Raw genomic sequence first — 18,768 nt, forward strand, 5'->3', positions numbered from 1 at the left:
TGAACTCTGGGCTACTGAGTGCTGTGAGTGTGGCTAGGGCTTCAGAGGGACTGATTGATGATTCCATTCAATTCAAATTAAGTTTTGATGTGAACACATATATTTGACACAGTTACTGAATAACTCAGAAGTGTGTTTGGAGCAACTTATATCTGTGAATCTGTCTTTTTAACTATAGATTTTATTGAAAAACATAGATCAAGTATTTCTGACGAAAATTTAGCATATGAATTAAGATGTTCTCTCTGCAAAATAGTGTAAGAGAATATAAGATAGTTCATTAATGATTTTTATGTTAATTACAAGAAGATAATACTTTGGTTACGCTAGTTAAATATATCATGAAATTTCCTCTTATCTTTTTTTTTTGAGACAGAGTCTTAGGATATAGCTCTGACGAGCCTAAAACTCCCTATGTAGACCAGATTGACCTCAAACTCACAGAGATCTGCCTGCCTTAGTCTCCAGAGTGTTGAGTTTAACCTAGGTTTTACCACACCTAGCCCAATGCTTTCTTGCTTTATTTTCTTTATGGCACTTATCACTGTCTGAGATAATCTTTGCCATGTACTGATTTCCGAGTTTGCCCCTCCCTGCATAGCTGAGTACACAAGTGAGCACTCTGTATATGCCATTTCCTGAATGGAGCCTGGCTTTTAGTTGGGGCAGAAACTGCCAAATAAATCAATAAACAAAAATAAAGCCTGGGAGGCTCAGTCTTACCTGATTTCTGGTATTCAAAGTGATGCTTGACATGGTGGGCCTTCATGTTGTACAGGTAGGAGCCCTTGTGTGGTGAGCCAAAGTGCAGGTAGTAATGGGTCATGTCATAGAAGACATAGCCCAGGAGACCCCCTGCAAAGAGGATGCCTGCCACGGCCTCAGGCAGGATGAGCCGCAGGAACACATAGAAGAAGGCAATCACCAGAGAGGCTGGCACTGGGGGGAAGACCAGGCGGGAGCCATCAAAGGGTGCCTGTAGGCAGAGAGGTGTGGGTATCAGAGGCAGCCCAAGGCCTGAAGGACCCAAAGAAAGTGTCCTTCTCCTCATTTCCTAGCCAGAATGATACCTGAAGAACTGCCCAAGGACACCCATGATCCTGGGACCACTTATTAGCTACAGCAGGAGTCCTGACCTCATGTACCAAGCCCTTTGCAGAGGGGCTTCCTGGAAACTGAACCCTGGTGTTGTATGGGAGAGCCACATACCAGTAACCTGGGTTAATACAGTCCATAGTGAGAGGATCCTGGAAGTTGAATAGGATGCTCCCACCCCTCATTTCTCAGTTGGAAGCTGTTTTGAGGAAGGTTTACAGTGAACCAGAGAATCAGAGCCTAAGTCTTTGGCCCTTGACTCTCAAAGGAAGAGGGAGGGTTACTCAGTTCCTTGGTGTCCCCAGGCGTCAGTTCCCACTGTGGGATAGAAGCACAGGAAGACCGTCTTCAGTAGATACCCTTACAGGGGTGAGGGCTCTTGTCTGTTTTGTTCACTGAGATCTAGTACCATACCTGGAGTGTTCAAAGAACATTACTGGGTGAATGAATGAGTTGTAAACATTAAAGATGATGAATTTGGGTGATGCATAGAATCTCGTGGTGTGTGCACAAACCTAGAGTATCATACATCATCCCTGCCTGGCTCAAATTAGAATGCCCAACCTAGTCAGACCCTTGGAAAATCTCAAATATCCTCCAGTTCCATCACTCCAAGCCCAGAACCGGGTTCTCAGGAAGACTCCTGGGAGCTGGCGATAGCTGCAAGGCTTCCTGCAGCTGGCTGCATGTGCTGGGGCCTGGAGCAGGACCCACACTGCTCACCTTGTGGTGCTGGCCGTGCATGACAAAGTGCAGCATGATGAGGTAATGGCTGTCGCTGGGGGGCTTCATGTGGAACAGGAAACGGTGGATGAGGTACTCCACGAGGGTCCAGGAGGCCATGCCCAACACAAAGAGGCCTGGGAACATGGACTTGGGCACCGCCACGGAATAGTCTGCAGTGGAGCCAGAGAGATGCTCATGGTTGGTGGATGCCATGCACAACTGTGCCTGGTGGCTCTAGAGACCTTGCCAAGGCTATCTTGGGTGTTGTTGCCTTCTGTCTAGTAGCTATGGGCAGGTCACACTGAAAAGGCCTGTGGTAAAGTGGAGAGGAGGCTCTGAGGATCTGTAGTGCGCCCCCCCCCACAAGGTTCTTTACTAGAGTGATGGGGTTATTGGTCAGAGAGCCAATGTTTTCCTAATGAGGACCATATATATGTGAGTTGGTGGGCAGGAAGAACAGGAAAGTCTAAATAAGGAAATGCCAATAGACTTGAAATCACAGTATCTGAGGAAAATGATCAGTCTGGATGGAGGTGAGAAGGCTGTGCAGGTACAGTTATCTGTCTGGATGGAGGTGAGAAGGCTGTGCAGGTATAGTTATCTGTCTGGATAGAGGCTGGAAGGCTGTGCAAGTATAGTTACCTATGTCTGGATGGAGGTGGGAAGGCTGTGCAGGTATAGTTATCTGTCTGGATAGAGGCTGGAAGGCTGTGCAAGTATAGTTACCTATGTCTGGATAGAGGCTGGAAGGCTGTGCAAGTATAGTTACCTATGTCTGGATGGAGATGGGAAGGCTGTGCAGGTATAGTTATCTGTCTGGATGGAGGTGGGAAGGCTATGCAGGTATAGCTACCTGTGTCTGGATGGAGGTGGGAAGGCTGTGCAGGTACAGTTATCTGTGTCTGGATGGAGGAAGGAAGGCTGTGCAGGTACAGTTATCTGTGTCTGGATGGAGGAAGGAAGGCTGTGCAGGTATAGTTACCTGTGCCTGGATGGAGGTGGGAAGGCTGTGCAAATATCTTCAAGGTCAAAGTCCTTGAGAACCAGCCCTCTAATGAGATCCCTGTTTTTATTCCTTGGTGTTATTCCTGTTTTCATTTTTGATCTCCAGATTTCAACTCTAGTCCTTCTGCTCCTGTCTAGTTTCCTCCATTTCTTCTTGGTTTTACCCTTTGTGATGGTTGATTTTCTTTGTCAACTTGGCTGGATTTAACATCTCCATGAAAACATGGAAACACACCTCTGTGTGCTTCTATGAGGGTGTTTCCAGAAACATTTAATCTGAACAGGGAAGAACTATCCTGAATGTGATCACAGTGTCTGCTGGACTGGGGTCCTAGACTTGAATAAAAAGGCAGAAGTGCTGGGCAGTAGAGGCACACACCCTTAATCCCAGCATTTGGGAGTCTGAGGCAGGTGGATCTCTGTGAGTTTGAGGCCAGCCTGGTTTACAGAGCAAGTTCCAGGACAGGCTCCAAGGTTACATGGAGAAACCCTGTCTCAAAAAACCAGAAGGAGGAGGAGGAGAAAGAGAAGGAGAAGAAAGAGAAAGGGAAGAAGGGGAAGAAGGAGTAGGCAGAGGAAGAGGAGGAGGAGGAGGAGGAGGAGGAGGAGGAGGAGGAGGAGGAGAAGGAGAAGAAGAAGAAGAAGAAGAAGAAGAAGAAGAAGAAGAAGAAGAAGAAGAAGCAGCTCATTCTCCCTGACTGTGGTCTTATATGACCAGCTGAGTGGTGTTCTGCCACCCAGACTTCCCAGCATCAATGGACTAGCCTCAAAATGGGAGCCAAGCTAAACCTCACTTCAAGTTGCTTTTGTTAGGCATTTTGTCACGGTAATAAAAACTTATACATTCCCCTTCCTCACAAGCTATACTTTCTCTCTTTAAAAAATAGTCTTATTAAGATACCATTCTTAAGCTGAGCATAGTGGTACAAGCCTGTAATTCCAGTAATTAGGAGGCTGAGGTAGAAGGATCATTAGTTAAAAATCAGTCTGGGGAGAACCTTTATCTTTATATGTAAAAAGATAAAGATATAGCCCAGTGGTTTTTGGCTAATTTTGAGTTGTGTGCCCATCATCATTCAAGAGATGGGACTGGATGTCCCTTCTCAGGCTCTACCGTGGGAACTGTGCCTGTCTTTCCAAACTCCCTGCTTCATAACTGATTTTAGTCCAGTATAGCAGCCCCCAGATCTATGCTTCCACCACAGCTTTGGCTGGCCACGTGCTACCACGTGTCTTCACATGGTGTACACAGGACTCCAGAGCTAACTCTTCCCAAATGAAACTAACTGTCTTCCTTTCCTTTGGGCCCCACCCCTCCAGGCTACTCATTGGGGTTTCTCCTCTGGGGACACCCACATTTTACCAAAGCCTTCAGTCATTTTCCTCTCTCAACACCCAGAAGTTTACCAGGGCCTTCAAATCTCCTTGGCAAAGTGAGAGAAGCCAGAAGCAAGGGCCACAGAGTACCTGGTCCCATTCGTGTGAAAGTCCAGAACAAGTCCATTTGTGGACACAGAGAGCAGAGGGGCAGACACTGTGGGGAGGAGGATGGAGAGTAGGGAGCAACTGCCCATCCGGTCTGAGTTTCCTTCTGAGGCGATGAGAGGGCTTGAGACTAGATGGAGGTGGTGCCTGCACTAAAGGCCACTATGCTAGTCAAGCTAAAATGGTTAGTTTTATGATGTATGGATCTCACCCCCATTTGAATTTGGTTTGTTTGCTTATTTATATGGCTGAAGCCATGCTGTGTGGGGAAGAGGACTATATAGTTGTTTTTCTTGACAATGTCTTGCGCCACCATGCACAGTCTGTTGTTTAAATCCATTTGTCTGTCTGCCTGTTCAGCCATCTCAGTTCACTATTTTTCTTTCTAGATATTTATTTTTAAGTGTGTGGGGAGGCAGGTGCTCAAGAAGATTAGAGGTGTGTCATCTCCTGGAGCTGGAACTACAGAAAGGTAAATTACAGCTGCCCGACACGGGTGCTGGGAATTGAACTCAAGTCCTCTGCAAGAGCAGTACATACTCTTCAGCTGCTGTGCCGTCTCCCCAACCCCAGTTCACTGTTCTGACACCCACTGCCTTATCACAAATTATACCCCAGGGCAGTATCAGGCCTCCATTCCTGCTTCTATACCTTGTTAAACCATTCTGTGATTCCTCATGGCCTCTACACAAAGTCTAGTCCTGCCAAACACAACATTCCATGTCCTTCAAGTTTTGATCTTCCAGCTCTATCACCTGTCCAGGGGCCAAATCTAACCGCTAGTGGCTCCCACGCATACAGATTGCTGATGCTCTCTTCCTTGGAGTCCCTCCGCCTTTCTTGTCCCTGGGGAGCCAATCCACTTGTCCCTGACATCTGTCTTCACCCACTCTGGCTGGCTTGTGCATCTTGCTCTGCCCTAAAGCACTAGGTACTGTGATATCATTTGATTCTTTGCCCCCAACTGGGAGATAAGGTTTTCTATGAGTAAGACCTTAATTTTAATTTTTAAAAATTTGTTTTAAAGATGTATTTGTTATGTATACAGTATTCTGCCTACATGTATATCTGTACACCAGAAGAGGGCACCAAATCTCATTATAGATGGTTGTGAGTCACCATGTGGTTTCTGGGAATTGAACTCAGGACCTCTGGAAGAACAGCCAACAGCCAGTGCTCTTAACCTCTGAGCCATCTCCCCAGCCCTGAGTAAGGTCTTCTTTATGTGTTCAGTGCTTAACACAGCAGGCTCCTAGTCACTTATCAGGAGAGAAACAGCAGAGAACTCCTCACTGGAGGTTTGTTCCTGGGTGAAATTTGATCTGTGCCACCCTATGCGCTGACCAGGCTCAGAGGGAGACAGCTTTGAGAGGGACCTCCGAAGGGCCCAGGGGATCTGCACACTGTAGGCAGGCACAGGACCAATGGTTACAGGGGCTGCTGAGGAAGGGAGAAAGGCTGGGCAGGTTGGAAGCAGGAGTGACCACCAGGTTTTTGGCCAGAGTTAGACCAGTCCTCATTTTGACAAATGGCTCCAAGTGAATTTCTAGATGACTGGTAATGACCCTTCATCTGGGAACGAACAAGAGATGCAGCTACAGATTGATCCCATACGCTCCACCCCTCTCTGAAATCCTGTCTCCCCTGAGCTTACACTACTCTCGGCACTCTAGTGTTTATCCCAGAGCATCACTTGTCCGGTAGCTGCATGGGACCCCACTAAGTGTCCCTTTGCCTTGCTTTGTGAGCTCTTTTATTTGCATGTGACTTGTGCCTTGCATGGTGACCTGCAGGATGAGGAATGCATGAGGCAATGCGTCTCCCCTGCCTCTGTTGCTGGCACTGAGGCCTCAGCTTACTGGCCTGCCACACTGGACCTTTATCACACGGGCACATTCTAGCTGTCTGCAGAGGTCTGTGGTGCTGTGGAGCTCTCAAATCACGGTCCCTGCCATAGAGAACAGCCCTCTCCTATAGGTCAGGCCTCCTCCCGCCTCCTCACCCCAGCATTACCCAGTCTGCCCATCCGGCCGGAGCTGGTACTGAGTGGCATCTCTGGAGGAATCCAGCAGAGGGACCTGGGCCAAAGCTTTAGCGTCCCCTTCCCCCTCTGGCCACCAGCCCTGGCGGCCCTGCCACTGTTGGTAATTGTTAGGGGAGTGCCGGGCAGACAGTGGGCAATTCAGTGAGCAGGCCTCTGAGCAACAAGCCCTGTGCTGTGCCTGAGCTATTCAGCGTGGGCCGAAAAGGGTAACTGTGGCTAGTGGGATATGCACGGTAACCCTCTGGGCTCTGGGCTGGGTTGCGGGGGTACTTTCCACACTGTGCTCATCCCCCACCCTATCCTGGGTGAGGCAGATAAACTGAGGGCCCCAGGACTGTGGGAGGCTCTTGACTTGCTGTCCTCAGGGAATGTAGGAAGAAGAGAAGCCTCTGTGTGTGGAGGAAGGAAACTGTCTGGTGCCTTGTCAGGAACAAACTATGATCAGGCAAGGGAAGCAGTGACACTCCCAGACAGTATCCTAAGGTGCCCAGGTAGACACCTGGGCAGGAGAAGAGGCATGTGCCTGGAGACCGAGGTAAGCAGAGAGTCTGTGTGTCCTGTGGGCAGAGTGACCATATGACCCTGAATGACTCATTTACCTTCCCCCAGGCTCTACTTCATGTGTTCATTTGTGTGTGCAAATGCACATGCGTCTGCAAGTATGTGTGCATGCTTGTACAGATCAGAGGACAGTCTTGACAGTTCCTCCTCAAGAGCCATCCACTTTGATTTTTGAGACAGGGTTTCTCACTGGAACTTGAGGCTGGCCAATCAGGCTAGAGTGGCTGGTCAGTGAAGCCTGGGGACCCATCTGTCTCTGTCTCCTGAGTTGGGGGATTACAAGTGCTCACTCCCAAGCCTGGATGTTTATATAGATGCTGGGGACAAACTCAGGTCCTCATGCTTGTGAAGCAACCACTTTACCAACCGAGTTACCTCTCAGTCCCTCCTCTCAAAAAATCTCGGGAGATAAACCTGGAGGATAAGCATGCACCTAACCATGTACTATGTGGTGTTTGGACACATGTGTACCTTTGGGAGTAACTGTCTCCTCAACTCTGAGAGGGCATAGCAAGTGCTTCTTCCGTGGGGTTGCTGAGAGGAGTCTCAGGAAAATACATGGTCTGGCACATGCTACACACTAAGTAGAGGGGATCAAGTGTCCCTGACAGGCTCAGCTTCTGTTGTGTGACTCTTAGCTTTGAAGATGGCCTATGGTGTTTCAATATCTTTCTCCCAAGTTCTCCTTCTGTCTGTGATGTGAACATGGGCTCATCAGCATGCAGCTGTGCCACCTGATAATACTGATTCCGTCTGTCTATCTGTCTGTCTGCCTATCTATCTATCTACCTTTCTTCTATCTATCTATCTATCTATCTATCTATCTATCTATCTATCTATCTATCGTCTTTTGATATAGAGACTCATTATATAATCCTGGTTAGCCTTGGCTAGCCTTGGACATGCTATGGTAGATGAGGCTGGCCTCTAGTTTACAGTAAGTAATTCCCTTGCCCTTGTTCTGGAAGCATAGGATTACACATGTGCACCACCGTGCCTGGTCTTCATTTAGGCTCTCAGTGAGGAATTCTAGATTGTGTATTCTCTGTTTCTTGACTTGAGACAGGGCCTCACTATGCAGCCCTCGCTGCTAATATATATAAAGATAGCCTCAACTTGTAATGATCTTCCTGTCTCCGTTTTCCAAGGCTGACACTCCTGGGGTAGGGGGGTGCCATACCTAGCATATTCTCTGTTCTTAATCTCAGTGAGACGTTCCCTTCATGCTGTGACACTTGATGATATGATGATGTTTGTGATACTGACTTTTGTATCCGTGGGGTTGGGGAGGACAATTTGTTCTATGCCTAACCCCACTTTGAAGTGTTTGTGACACGGTTTTCTATGCCCATAGAAACTCCAGACCACAGAGAACACAGTTTCCTGCCATCGAGACCCACAGAGACAAGTCAGCAAGAAGGCAGTTTGTTGTCGTTACCTGTTGTGAATGATGTGAAGAGTCGGATGTTGTCCTGGCTGAGGGTTCGGTAGTATGACCAGCTGAGGTACAGCACCAGGGGCACCCAGATGATGGGGACACTGTACCTGCAGGAGGGCCATCAGGGTGAGAGATACATGGAAGGAGGGGGGACAACAGGGTCTAGCTTCTCTGAGGCTCACATTTTAGTTACGGCGGGACAAGGAGATACCAAAGTACACGCAGAAAGCCATGGAGAGCTGTGGTCAAAGGCACAGTGGTGGGAGGAGCAGGGGAGAGGAAAGAGAGGCTGTGAGTCCATTTGCCCCCCACTCCCACCCCTTTGGTTTTAAGAGACAGGGTTTCTTTACATAGCTCTGGCTATCCTGGAACTTGCTCTGTAGACCAGGCTGGCCTTGAGCTCATAGACATCCACCTGCCTCTGCCTCCCGAGCACTGGGATTAAAGGTGTGCATCACCACCGCCTGGCCTGGATTTGACTCTTGAGATGAGTCATGGGCAGAAAAGAACTATGGGGTACACGGTGACTGACTCTGGACAGCTATATAGACGTTGTCTTCTTGGGGTAGGGGGAACTAATTGCAGGGAAAGTGTCAACAGATGCATTAAAGGCTTCTAACCCTACACAGGAGTCTGGAAAAGAGCAGGCACAGGCACACGGTAGGTGTTACCAGATAGTGGATAAAACCGTGTGCAGGAATTGATTATGGCTACAGCTTGTCCCACCTCCCCCCCCCAAATTTACAGTATAGCCTTTATTTTAAGGAGGACTCAACTGTTCCCTCCCCTTCTATATTTTACTGGTGCTCCCATCTTAGACCCTGCACAGTGCTCACCAGACAGTCTTGGATAAAGCCTCGATGAGGTCAGAATGGAAGAGGCGAATGGGCCTGGCCACTGGCTGGTGAACCCACTCATCATACTTCTCTCCCAAGTGGCCCACCTGCCACAGGAGAGGCTTCTGCCAGTCCACCAGGTCCTGCAAGAGACAAATTGGACCTTTGATACTCGTACTTCTGATATCCATTTCTTGGTTCTAGCTTCCTATTCCCTAGCACCATCTCGGCTCATGTGGTGTGTGTGGAGCCACACACACAGTAGTTTTGGAGGAGGGAACCCAGATCTAACCACACTGTCCCTTTCAGCCCCTGGGTGTGGGATCCAGATCAGGCTCATGGCCTAAGCTTGCTTGGACCCAGAGCCATTGGATACCTGTTCCTCCCACTGGAGTTGCTAAGTTGGTAGAGTCTGGAGTTGCCAGCAGAGCCCAACTAATGACCCAGGCAACATAGAGTATGGCCAAGCCAAGAGCTAGATAGGTCAAAGCCTATTGGTGACGTCTAAGGAAGGGCCCATGCTGACTCTACATACCAGAACCAATATATTCTACATCACCAGGAGCTGCACCATAAATAAAGGCCCCCACTCCTCCACTGCAGACTTTCTTCTTGATGTTGGCCTCAATAATTCACTCGTCCATTTATTTATTCAAGTAATTATTCATTCAATAATTTGCTTTACATTTGATTTTTGTGTATTTTGATGATTGCAAGTGTGCATATAGGTCAGCCAGGTTCTGGAAAGAATCAACAGGTGTGCAAACTAATTTGTTTCACACAGATTAGTACTTAGAGTTGAGACTCTGGAGCCAGTGCTGGGTTCAAATCCTGGCTCTACCACTCACTTTGGGGGAAATTATTTGAATGTTCTGAAACCCAGTTCCCTCCACTATAAAACAGATAATAACAATATCTGTGGAAGGTATTCTGCAGGGTGGAGCATACTGAGCGAGACAGTTCAGTGCTGATTCAAGGCTGCCACGATTCAGAGGCAAGAGGACCGTCACAAATGCCAGATCTAGGGTGAGCAAGTAAGACTTTGAACATGATATGGGGTTTATTCATCAACATGGAAGATTTGGCTGGCTGGGTGGGGTTAACTTCAGGGACTATGGGCACAGATGTGGAAACAACTGTGGTTCATGTTGCAGATCAGTTCCTGGACACTGCTCTGTGGATTGCAGAAAGAAATTTGCTGAGGGCTTAATAGGACACCCTGTTGAGGTCCAGGAGTGGGGATTCATGTGCCAGGCCAGCTGTCCACAGACACACATTACACAAACTTCAGCAGCACTCGCAGGCTCACCCCCAAGGAAAAGCTGAGGCGCCCTATTTACTTTTCAAATTTAAGGGTTTATTTATTTTATTTTTATGCATGTTAGTGTTAGTCTGCATGGGTGTGTATGTGCGCACATGTATGCCTGCTGCCCCTGGAGGTCAGAAAAGGGCACTGCATCCCCTGAAAATGAAGTTACAGGTGGCTATAAACTGCCCATTGTAAGTGCAAAGAACCAAACCTGGGTCCTGAGCCATCTCTGCCACCTCCAAATACCTTATTTGTGTTTGTGATACACACACACACACACGACATGCACATGCACACACAGAGATTTAAATCATATCTGACTGTGTTCTTATTCACAGTCGGCAAGAATACAATATGTGTGTGTGGGTTAACATGGACGTATAATGAAAAAAAAATGTGCCTGAAGTTTACTTATAGGAATACAGTGCCAAAGAGTTCAGAGGCTTTACCTATAGGCAACGAGAAGTACTCAAAGATTTCTGGTGACTTCGTGTATAAGATTAATCTGGATTCCAAACAGTAAAGAACAAGGAACCCAAAGTCAGGGCCCACATTGAAATCCTGTCTTTGCTGCTTACCAGCTGTGAGATCCCGAGCAAGCAGCATCTATACCCCTCAGAGCTGCTCAGTTTCTTGTAGGTAAAGCTGGTAGTCCAACAACCCAAAAATCAGAGTGATGGTTTCCAACACAAGAGATCATTTCTTCATCAAAGGGAGGTGGCCAGCACAGGAGGAAGGGTGGCAGTGGCAGGCAAGGGAAGGAGAGGAAGAGCAAGCAAGCCTGGGAAAGAGACCCTGCAATGATCTGGAAGCCTGCTCATCTTTCGCATGTCTCCTGGCCAAAGCTGGCTCAGCCCCGGCAGCTCTCTCAGGAACTGGCTTCAGGTGTTCCCAGTCCTCTGGAGCCTCTCTACTGTTGCCATCGCAGCTTTGGGGAAAGGGGTAGATGTTCTGGAGCAGGCAGGTAAGGCCACCAGTCTTCTTGACTTTGTGACCAGGGAAAAAGGCCCAGACCTCACTTAGTTGCTGTTCCCTTCCTGACTCTGTCTTCTTAACCTCATGCCTTGGTCCAGTGATGCGGGCAGTCTCATGGCTTCCGTATCTCCATCCTGGGTCTCCAACTATGCACACATGCTCACTTTATACCAGGCAAAAGAATGGGAGGAACCTTCTAGTACACCATGTTTATACCTTGTCATGCAGTGACCAGCCCGCTGAGCCTCACATTAGAAGGGGCTGGGCAAGGTCACATGAGAGCTTGAAGCTTTGCCCCAATCTCAACACTCACGGAACACATGTTATATGTCAATCATGATTGTAAAAACTCTACACGGCCTAAACCATTCACTCATGTCTCAACATTCCCAACCGAACAGGTGCTATAATTACTGTCATTTATGGATGTGATCTGAACCTGGTCATCTGTCAAGGCCACCCTGTCACATCTTCTTGTTGAACTGTCCACTCACTGTAGGGAATTCCTTGCTCTGAAGTCCTTAGGTTCTAACCCTTATGCAGCAAGCACTTTGCCAAATGACTCCTCCCTCTATCCCAAATTTGTTTATGTTTATTCTTTCTTGCTGTTTTCTATCTCCTCTGTCCTTTCTTTTTTATTTGCCATAATTCTGTATTTTATTTTTATGAAATTTTAAACATTTTATTTACTCATGTTGTTTGCATGGATATGTATGTGGGCACATGCATGTCACAGATTTGTAGAGGTCAGAGGACAGCTTGGGAGACTCAGTTCTCTTCTTCCATCATGTGGATTCCCAGGGATTGAATTTAGATTGCCAGTTTTGTTGGCAGGAACTGTTATCTGATGAGCCATCTTATCCTTCCTGGATTAATTATTTTAAGACATTTTACATTAACACCTCCATTGGTTTTTAGTGATGTCCCTCAATTTTTCCTTCTAGTAGTTTTGTAGGGTGATTCCTGCATCTTTCATTTGATCATCATTTGTCTCAGATGAGACCCCGGGATCTTCCATGTTCCATGCTTGCACGTTACACATGGCATCCATATGCCTAAGTTTCATTTGTACATCTAATTTGGCCTTAGAGCTTTTAAGAAAACACTGGGCAGCAGTGGCACATGCCTTTAATCCTAGCACTCAGGAGTCAGAGGCAAGGGATCTCTGTGAGTTTGAGGCCAGCCTGGTCTACAAGAACTAGTCCCAGGACAGCTAGGGCTGTTACACAGAGAAACCCTGTCTCGGGGGAGTGGGGAAGAGGTCAGTGAGACAGCCCAGTTGGTTAAGTCACTAAGGCCCTCAGTTCAACCCCTGGGGCTAACATGGTAGAGGGAAATAACTGATTCCAGCTGTCTTCTGACCTCTACACAAGTGCTACGGCACACATAGTATTTACCCTAGTAAATACATGTAAAAACAACAACAAAAAACCACTTATAGTTATTACTCAAATGTGTGACCTCCTCTCCCTACATAACAAAGGTTTGAGCAATTTTTATGTTGATCCGTTTTACCATTATTTTGCAAAGCATTAAGAAAGTAACGCAGTATTATCACCTTAATTCAGTGGAGACACAAGAAGAAACATGTAGCTGAGCCACAAGGATAGAGCAGAAGAAAGGCTGGGACTAGATTGCTGAAGAGGTGTTTATAGAGCACAGTTCTCCAAAAATGTGGTCTGCCCTTGACGTTCTGTTGCCTGTTTGACCAGGACACATGATTTTAGCCACTGTCCAGGTAGACCAGTAGGCCCTGACTGCCTCTATACAGAGCAGGTTGCTGTCTACAGTCAGTGCCAAGGCTACCTGTGATCTGCCCATTCTTTTGGTGTGTGTGTGTGTGTGTGTGTGTGTGTGTGTGTGTAGCCCTGGTTGTCCTGGAACTCACTTTGTAGAACAGGCTGGCCTCGAACTCAGAGATCCATCCACCTGCCTCTGCCTCCTGAGTACTGGGATTAAAGGTGTGCACCACCACTATCTGGCATCTGCCCATTTTTTTTTACCCCATACTGTATCTGAGGTAGTCCTCCTTGATACCCAAGGGGAGGCATTTGACTCTGGGGGTTAAAAACTTTGCCTCTACCCCTGCAAAAATCCCTCTCATCAGCAAGGGCCAACATCAATAATTTTAGCATAGGGTCTCTATCATACTATTCTGGGGATGGGAGAAAAGCAAGATGCCCATACAGGTATAGAAGTGCAGGCCCATTGACTTTCTCCCTATGTTTGGAATAAATATATTGAGGCCCAGTAGACTGGTTCATGAAGCAGAGTTGGTTGGTTGATCCTAGATGTGAAACTCCTATCTCCTCCCATAAGTTTTTGTTTTGCTGTTTTTATAAATTACTTTTTATTTATGTGTGTGTGTGTGTGTGTGTGTGTGTGTGCGCGCGCGCGCATGTGTGCATGCTCTTATGAAAGTGTGTCACAGTGCACTAGCACAGACAGTCTCCAGAGTTGGTCTCTCCCTCCACCGTGTGGGTCCTGTAGATTAAACTCAGGTTGTCAGGCTTAGCAGCAAATGCCTTCACTGGCTGACCCATCTCACAGGCTCCTGGCAGTGTATTCTGAGACAGGGCTTGTTACGTGATGTAGCCCTGGATAACCTAGCTCTCAACATGTGGACTAGGCTGTCCTCAAACTTGAGATAATTTTCCCATCTCTGCTTCTCAAGTAGTGGAATTACAGGCATGTGCTACCATGTCTGGCTTCTTCCCCTGGTATTGTAGCACCCTCAGAGTGATTTCCCAAGAGCTGGGACCTTTACCTAGTGCTAGGCCTATTTGGCTGCTATATGCATACTGTCTTTTCTTTTCTTTTTTTTTTTTTTTTTTTTTTCAGCTTGCGTCTAGTCCTGGTTCCTGAAAGACAGTGTCTCTACTAGGTAGACACAGGTTCTCTCTTGCTGGTTATTTCCAACATGGAAGCTGTAGAAAACTGATTTTGAGACAGGCTAATGCGGGTTGACTGCCTAGGTGGGCTCTAATGAGGTAGAAAGAAGCTCATCCCCTTTTTACCAGTTTACCAGGCAGGCACTTTCTTGGCTCCCTGCCCTCCCATGTGAGTGGCTTCTTCCTCGGAACTGGCCCGTGTTGGCCCCTAGTCCTGTCCTCCCGCTTTGCTGACTAAAGCTCCGGGCAGAGGGGAGGTCTGGCACTGGAAAGGTCTAGGGCCACTGGGTGAGGGTGGTGGGGGAAAGGAAAGAAAAGTAAGATGCAGACCATGCCTCCAGCTCCTAGGCATCTGAAGACTTCCATGGCTACCCTCACTTTGAGCCTGTGGGACCTGATGCTCAGAACAGGCAAGGCTAGTGCTGTGTGGATGAACGTGAGAACATGCCCAGAAACTACTCTGGAGTGGGCAGGTTGCTGGCCTCAAGGCCTTCTTTGGTGGTTCATAGACCTGAGCAATAGGCTGGGCCCAGGATGCAGATGCAAATCAGTGGGTATCTAGGCCAAGCATCTTGTGTACCCCATGCCCTTCCCCCAATGCAGCTCTGCCCCTGCCCAGCCAGGAAGGGGGAGGCTGCTCCTGGCTATGCCAGGAATGCAGCTGGCAGCGGCATGCAGCAGGAGGAAAGGGCAGCCTGCTACCCAGAGAGTGGGCAGAGGGAGGGCCTGCTGCCAGGGTGAAGAGGGCTTGCTCTGCTCTTCTCTGGTTCCCCACATGCCCTTCCTCTTGGACCCAGGTGGCACAGGACACTCCTCCAGAGCTGCCTCAACCCAGAGGCAAGTGCTCAGCCTCTGCTTTCCCCAGGGAGTAAGAACAGGAGGTGGCAACTGCTGGGTGCTGGTAGCTCCTCCCACTGCCATGAGTTCATGCAATTGTTTAAAGAAATGTCCACCTGGGCCACAGGCATCTGCTCCAGGACAGCTTTCTGAGCCAGGGAAGCAGAGGATGGGCCTCCAAGCAGCAGGCCAGTGGAGAGAGCAGTGAGGGACAAGAAGTCCTGAAGGACTCCTGGCTACTTTTTCTACACCCTAGTGAAAAGTCATCCTGGGCTCTGGTCCCATACTCATTATCTTTCATAAGCCTTATTCATCAGATTGGGGACTGTGATAACCTCATATTACAGGCCAGAACACTGAAGATTGTCTGCTCAGCCACAGAAGTTAGAGCTGGGCCTGATCCTGAGCATGGAGCTCAGAGCCTGAGTTCTTAGCACCTGGAGACCTAGCCCATCAGCCAGTGGAATTAGGGGCCTGTGGCTATGAATTTCCCAGCACATAGCTGTGCCTAGTGTCAGCGAGCTGGAGTATCGAGGTGGCTGGCTGGAGTCCTACCAGGATTGGTGCAGATCTCTCCTACTCAGAGAAGTGTGGCAATCTCAAGACCTCTGTGGTAGCTCTGGGTCACCTGATTTCTTCTCTGGTACTCCGCATTCTCTCCACTCAAGGGACATGAGATCTGGGGAAGGATCATCCTGTCTACCTCTCTCTAGTGCTGAGGTTACAGGTATATACATATAGGTTCTGGGAATTAAACCCAGGATTTCGTGCTTGTTATGGCAAGTACTTTAATGTTTCAGCCATCTCCCCAGCTGCACCAATGCATTTTTCTAGGTGACACACCTGGGGGATGGTTTTCTACCTGTCTCTTGGTGGAAAAGGGGAGACTACATTGGACAGCTTCTCCAAGGTAAAGGAAGCTGATTATGCTGGAGTCTGGTTTAATTTGAGGCAGGATACGGAAGGAGATGTAGTCATGCCTTTGGAGAGGCCACCAGAACCTGTTCGGGTTTGACCTTCCTTTCTGCCATCTCCTCTTCCAGTCATAGGGCTCAGAGAGACTCACTTTGGGCCAGATGAGAGGTGAAAGGATTTCAAGACACATGGGAGTAGACAGAAAAGGGCTCACCGGGCATGGTCAGCCCAGGTAACTACTGAGGCTAACTTGCTATCTGGATTGCTTACCTCCGGTTAACATGCCAGCTAGGCTGCTTAGCTGTTGGCCAAGTAGCTCTGGCAGAAGACTATATCCCTTGGCTCTTGGCATTTATTTTTTTCTTTTCTGTTTGTTTTGGTGACAGGGCTTCTCTGTGTAGCCCTGGCTGTCCTGGAAGTCACTCTGTAGACCAGCCTGGCCTTGAACTCAGATATCTGCCTGCCTCTGCCTCCCAAGTGCTGGGATTGAAGGTGTGCACCACCATGCCTGGCTAGCTGCTGACAGTGTTAACAGAGCCAGTGAGATCACAGATGGTTCATGAACTTCTTCACTACATTTATTCCGGCTCAAGTACGAACTGGAGAGCAAAGCTGTAATATAGTCAGGCACGATGGCGCACATCTTTAATCCCAGAACCCAGGGAGGCAGAAGCCGAGGCAGGTGGATCTCTGAGTTTAAGGTTAGCCTGGTCTACATAGAAAGCTCCAGGCCAGCCAGGGCTACACAGTGAGAACATGTCTCAGAAAGAGAGAAAACAACAACAGAAAACAAGCCAAAGCTGTGTTAAGTTGGTGGTCATTTGTTGTCTAGGGGTGTTTGGAGGGGGACCTTCAGCAGACCTCTTAAACCCCAGCCGCTCTAACTGCTTCCTGGAAGGCTGGCATCCCCCTGCCCTCTGAAACAGAACTGGCACGGAAGGCTAACAAGGGAGCGCTCTGAGAAGGGCGCAGCAAGTAGCCTACAGATGAAGCAGGTTGAAAAGAGGTGTGCCCAGAAGTCAAGAGTGACGGGCAGCTGGGTTCTAGAAAACAAAGACTGAGGTATGGGAAGGAGTTGCAATCTAGTTGGTTTTTTTTTCTTCCTTCTCAGGAAGTCCTACTCAGCTGAGAGATTCAAGGGGTAATCTAGATCATTCTGGTAAAATTCCACACAGAGCCTGAAAGTCAGATGGACCTCACCTCTGACAGGGTGGGGCACTAGAGTTTCTTGATTTTTGCTCATTTCTGCTGTCTTTTCAGATTCTTCTACCCCCAGCCCAGCATGATCAGCCTAGTTTCTCCTCACTCTGTTCAGCCTGACACACTTGGTTCCCCAGCTTCTAGGGCCAGGAAAGCTGGGCCCTGGCAGCCCATGGCTCCCTTCCTTGGCAGCATTCAGAGGGTTTACCTTGAATACAAAACTAAGGAGTCCTACCCTTGCAAACTCACTCCTGGCCTGCGGACCCTCTGGTGGAGGGGAGGCAAAACCACTACCTTGGAGTCTTTCCACAGCTTCTCAAGAGAGACCTACCCCAACCAGGTCAGAAACAGCCGGCAACTCTCCTAGTCCCTTCCTTCCCCAAGAGCTGGGGTGCAATCAGGTGAGGAGAGAGCGGGAGGACTCTTTTAGGAAGAGAAGAGCAAAAATGAAAAGGAGAGAAGGAAGGGGAGGGCGAGGCAGGGAAAGAGATGATAAGAAAGGAGAAGAGGGGAGGAGAGAGCACTATTTATTCTACCCAGAGAGCTCAGCATTGCTGTGGCTTTCTTCAGGGAGGATGGGGTGAGGTGGGGTGGGGACAGTACCAAGGGGACCCAGGTGGGTGGCCTCTCCTTGCCAGAGTAGTATGGACCCCTTCTTGTAGGCCACTCTTAGTCTTTCTCTCTCAGTCCAGGGACACAGGAAGAAGGTAGAAGAAGTTTGTGTGAGTGAGTGTGTGTGTGTCAATGAAAAAGAGGTGGGGAAGGTGAGTCAGGCCCAGCTGTCTGTCTGATGTGCTGGGAGCTAGGCTGGGACTAGGAGGGCACCCTTCCTCCCTTCTGTATAGTTTTCCTTCTTCCTCATTGTGTAAGTAATGGTGAAAGAGCCCAGTGGACTAGATCATCCTCTTGCCTCATACAGCGTTGGCTGAGGGTCAGCCTTGAACCACAGCTCAGGGAGACCATGGGGGAATCTCTCTGGAGCAGGAGGTGAAGTGTGTGTGTATCATGTCCCCAACTTGTCACAAAGCAGTTTGTTCCAAAGATATTGTATAGGCTGCCACATTGACATAGCCCCTGTGAGCTCTTTGCAGTATGTTCTTCCAAGAGTCAAGCCCTAAGCCAGTCTCACTGGTGCTGGCTAAAAGGACTTGTGCCTGAAGTACCTTCTGCTGGCTACTCACAGCCTGAGTGAGAACACACTGGCTTATCTCTGGTCTTGCCCCAAACCCTCATCCTCATCAAAGCCACTCCTGTTCCAAGGCAATGTCTGGACTCTAGCTCCTGGGGTCCATGTATCACTCAGGTGTCCAGCTCACTTGTTCTGTTCATATGCAGAGCAATCCCAAATCCTCTAGATTATTAGAGAAGTCTGCTATTTGTACTGAGTACCCTTCTCCTCTATCCACCGTGGGCAATCATTGCCCAACCTTATGCTAATGATGAGTAATGAG

General features: G+C 48.4%; 1 protein-coding gene across 1 annotated transcript in view; it reads right to left on the reverse strand.

The window, feature by feature from the left end:
• Positions 1–18,768, reverse strand: part of Fa2h (fatty acid 2-hydroxylase) — a 54,749-nt gene that overhangs the window by 1,798 nt on the left and 34,183 nt on the right. Inside the window, exons 3-6 of the mRNA XM_041650126.1 lie at positions 9,191–9,333; positions 8,355–8,461; positions 1,819–1,991; positions 724–976 (exon numbers count right to left, since the gene is read on the reverse strand). Of these exons, the coding sequence (XP_041506060.1) occupies positions 724–976; positions 1,819–1,991; positions 8,355–8,461; positions 9,191–9,333 (676 nt within the window). The remainder of the gene's footprint in view (positions 1–723; positions 977–1,818; positions 1,992–8,354; positions 8,462–9,190; positions 9,334–18,768) is intronic.

Source organism: Microtus oregoni, unplaced genomic scaffold, assembly GCF_018167655.1.
Source record: "Microtus oregoni isolate MIOR12 unplaced genomic scaffold, Mior012 000004F_ref0000308, whole genome shotgun sequence".
In the NCBI taxonomy this organism is placed as follows: domain Eukaryota; kingdom Metazoa; phylum Chordata; class Mammalia; order Rodentia; family Cricetidae; genus Microtus; species Microtus oregoni.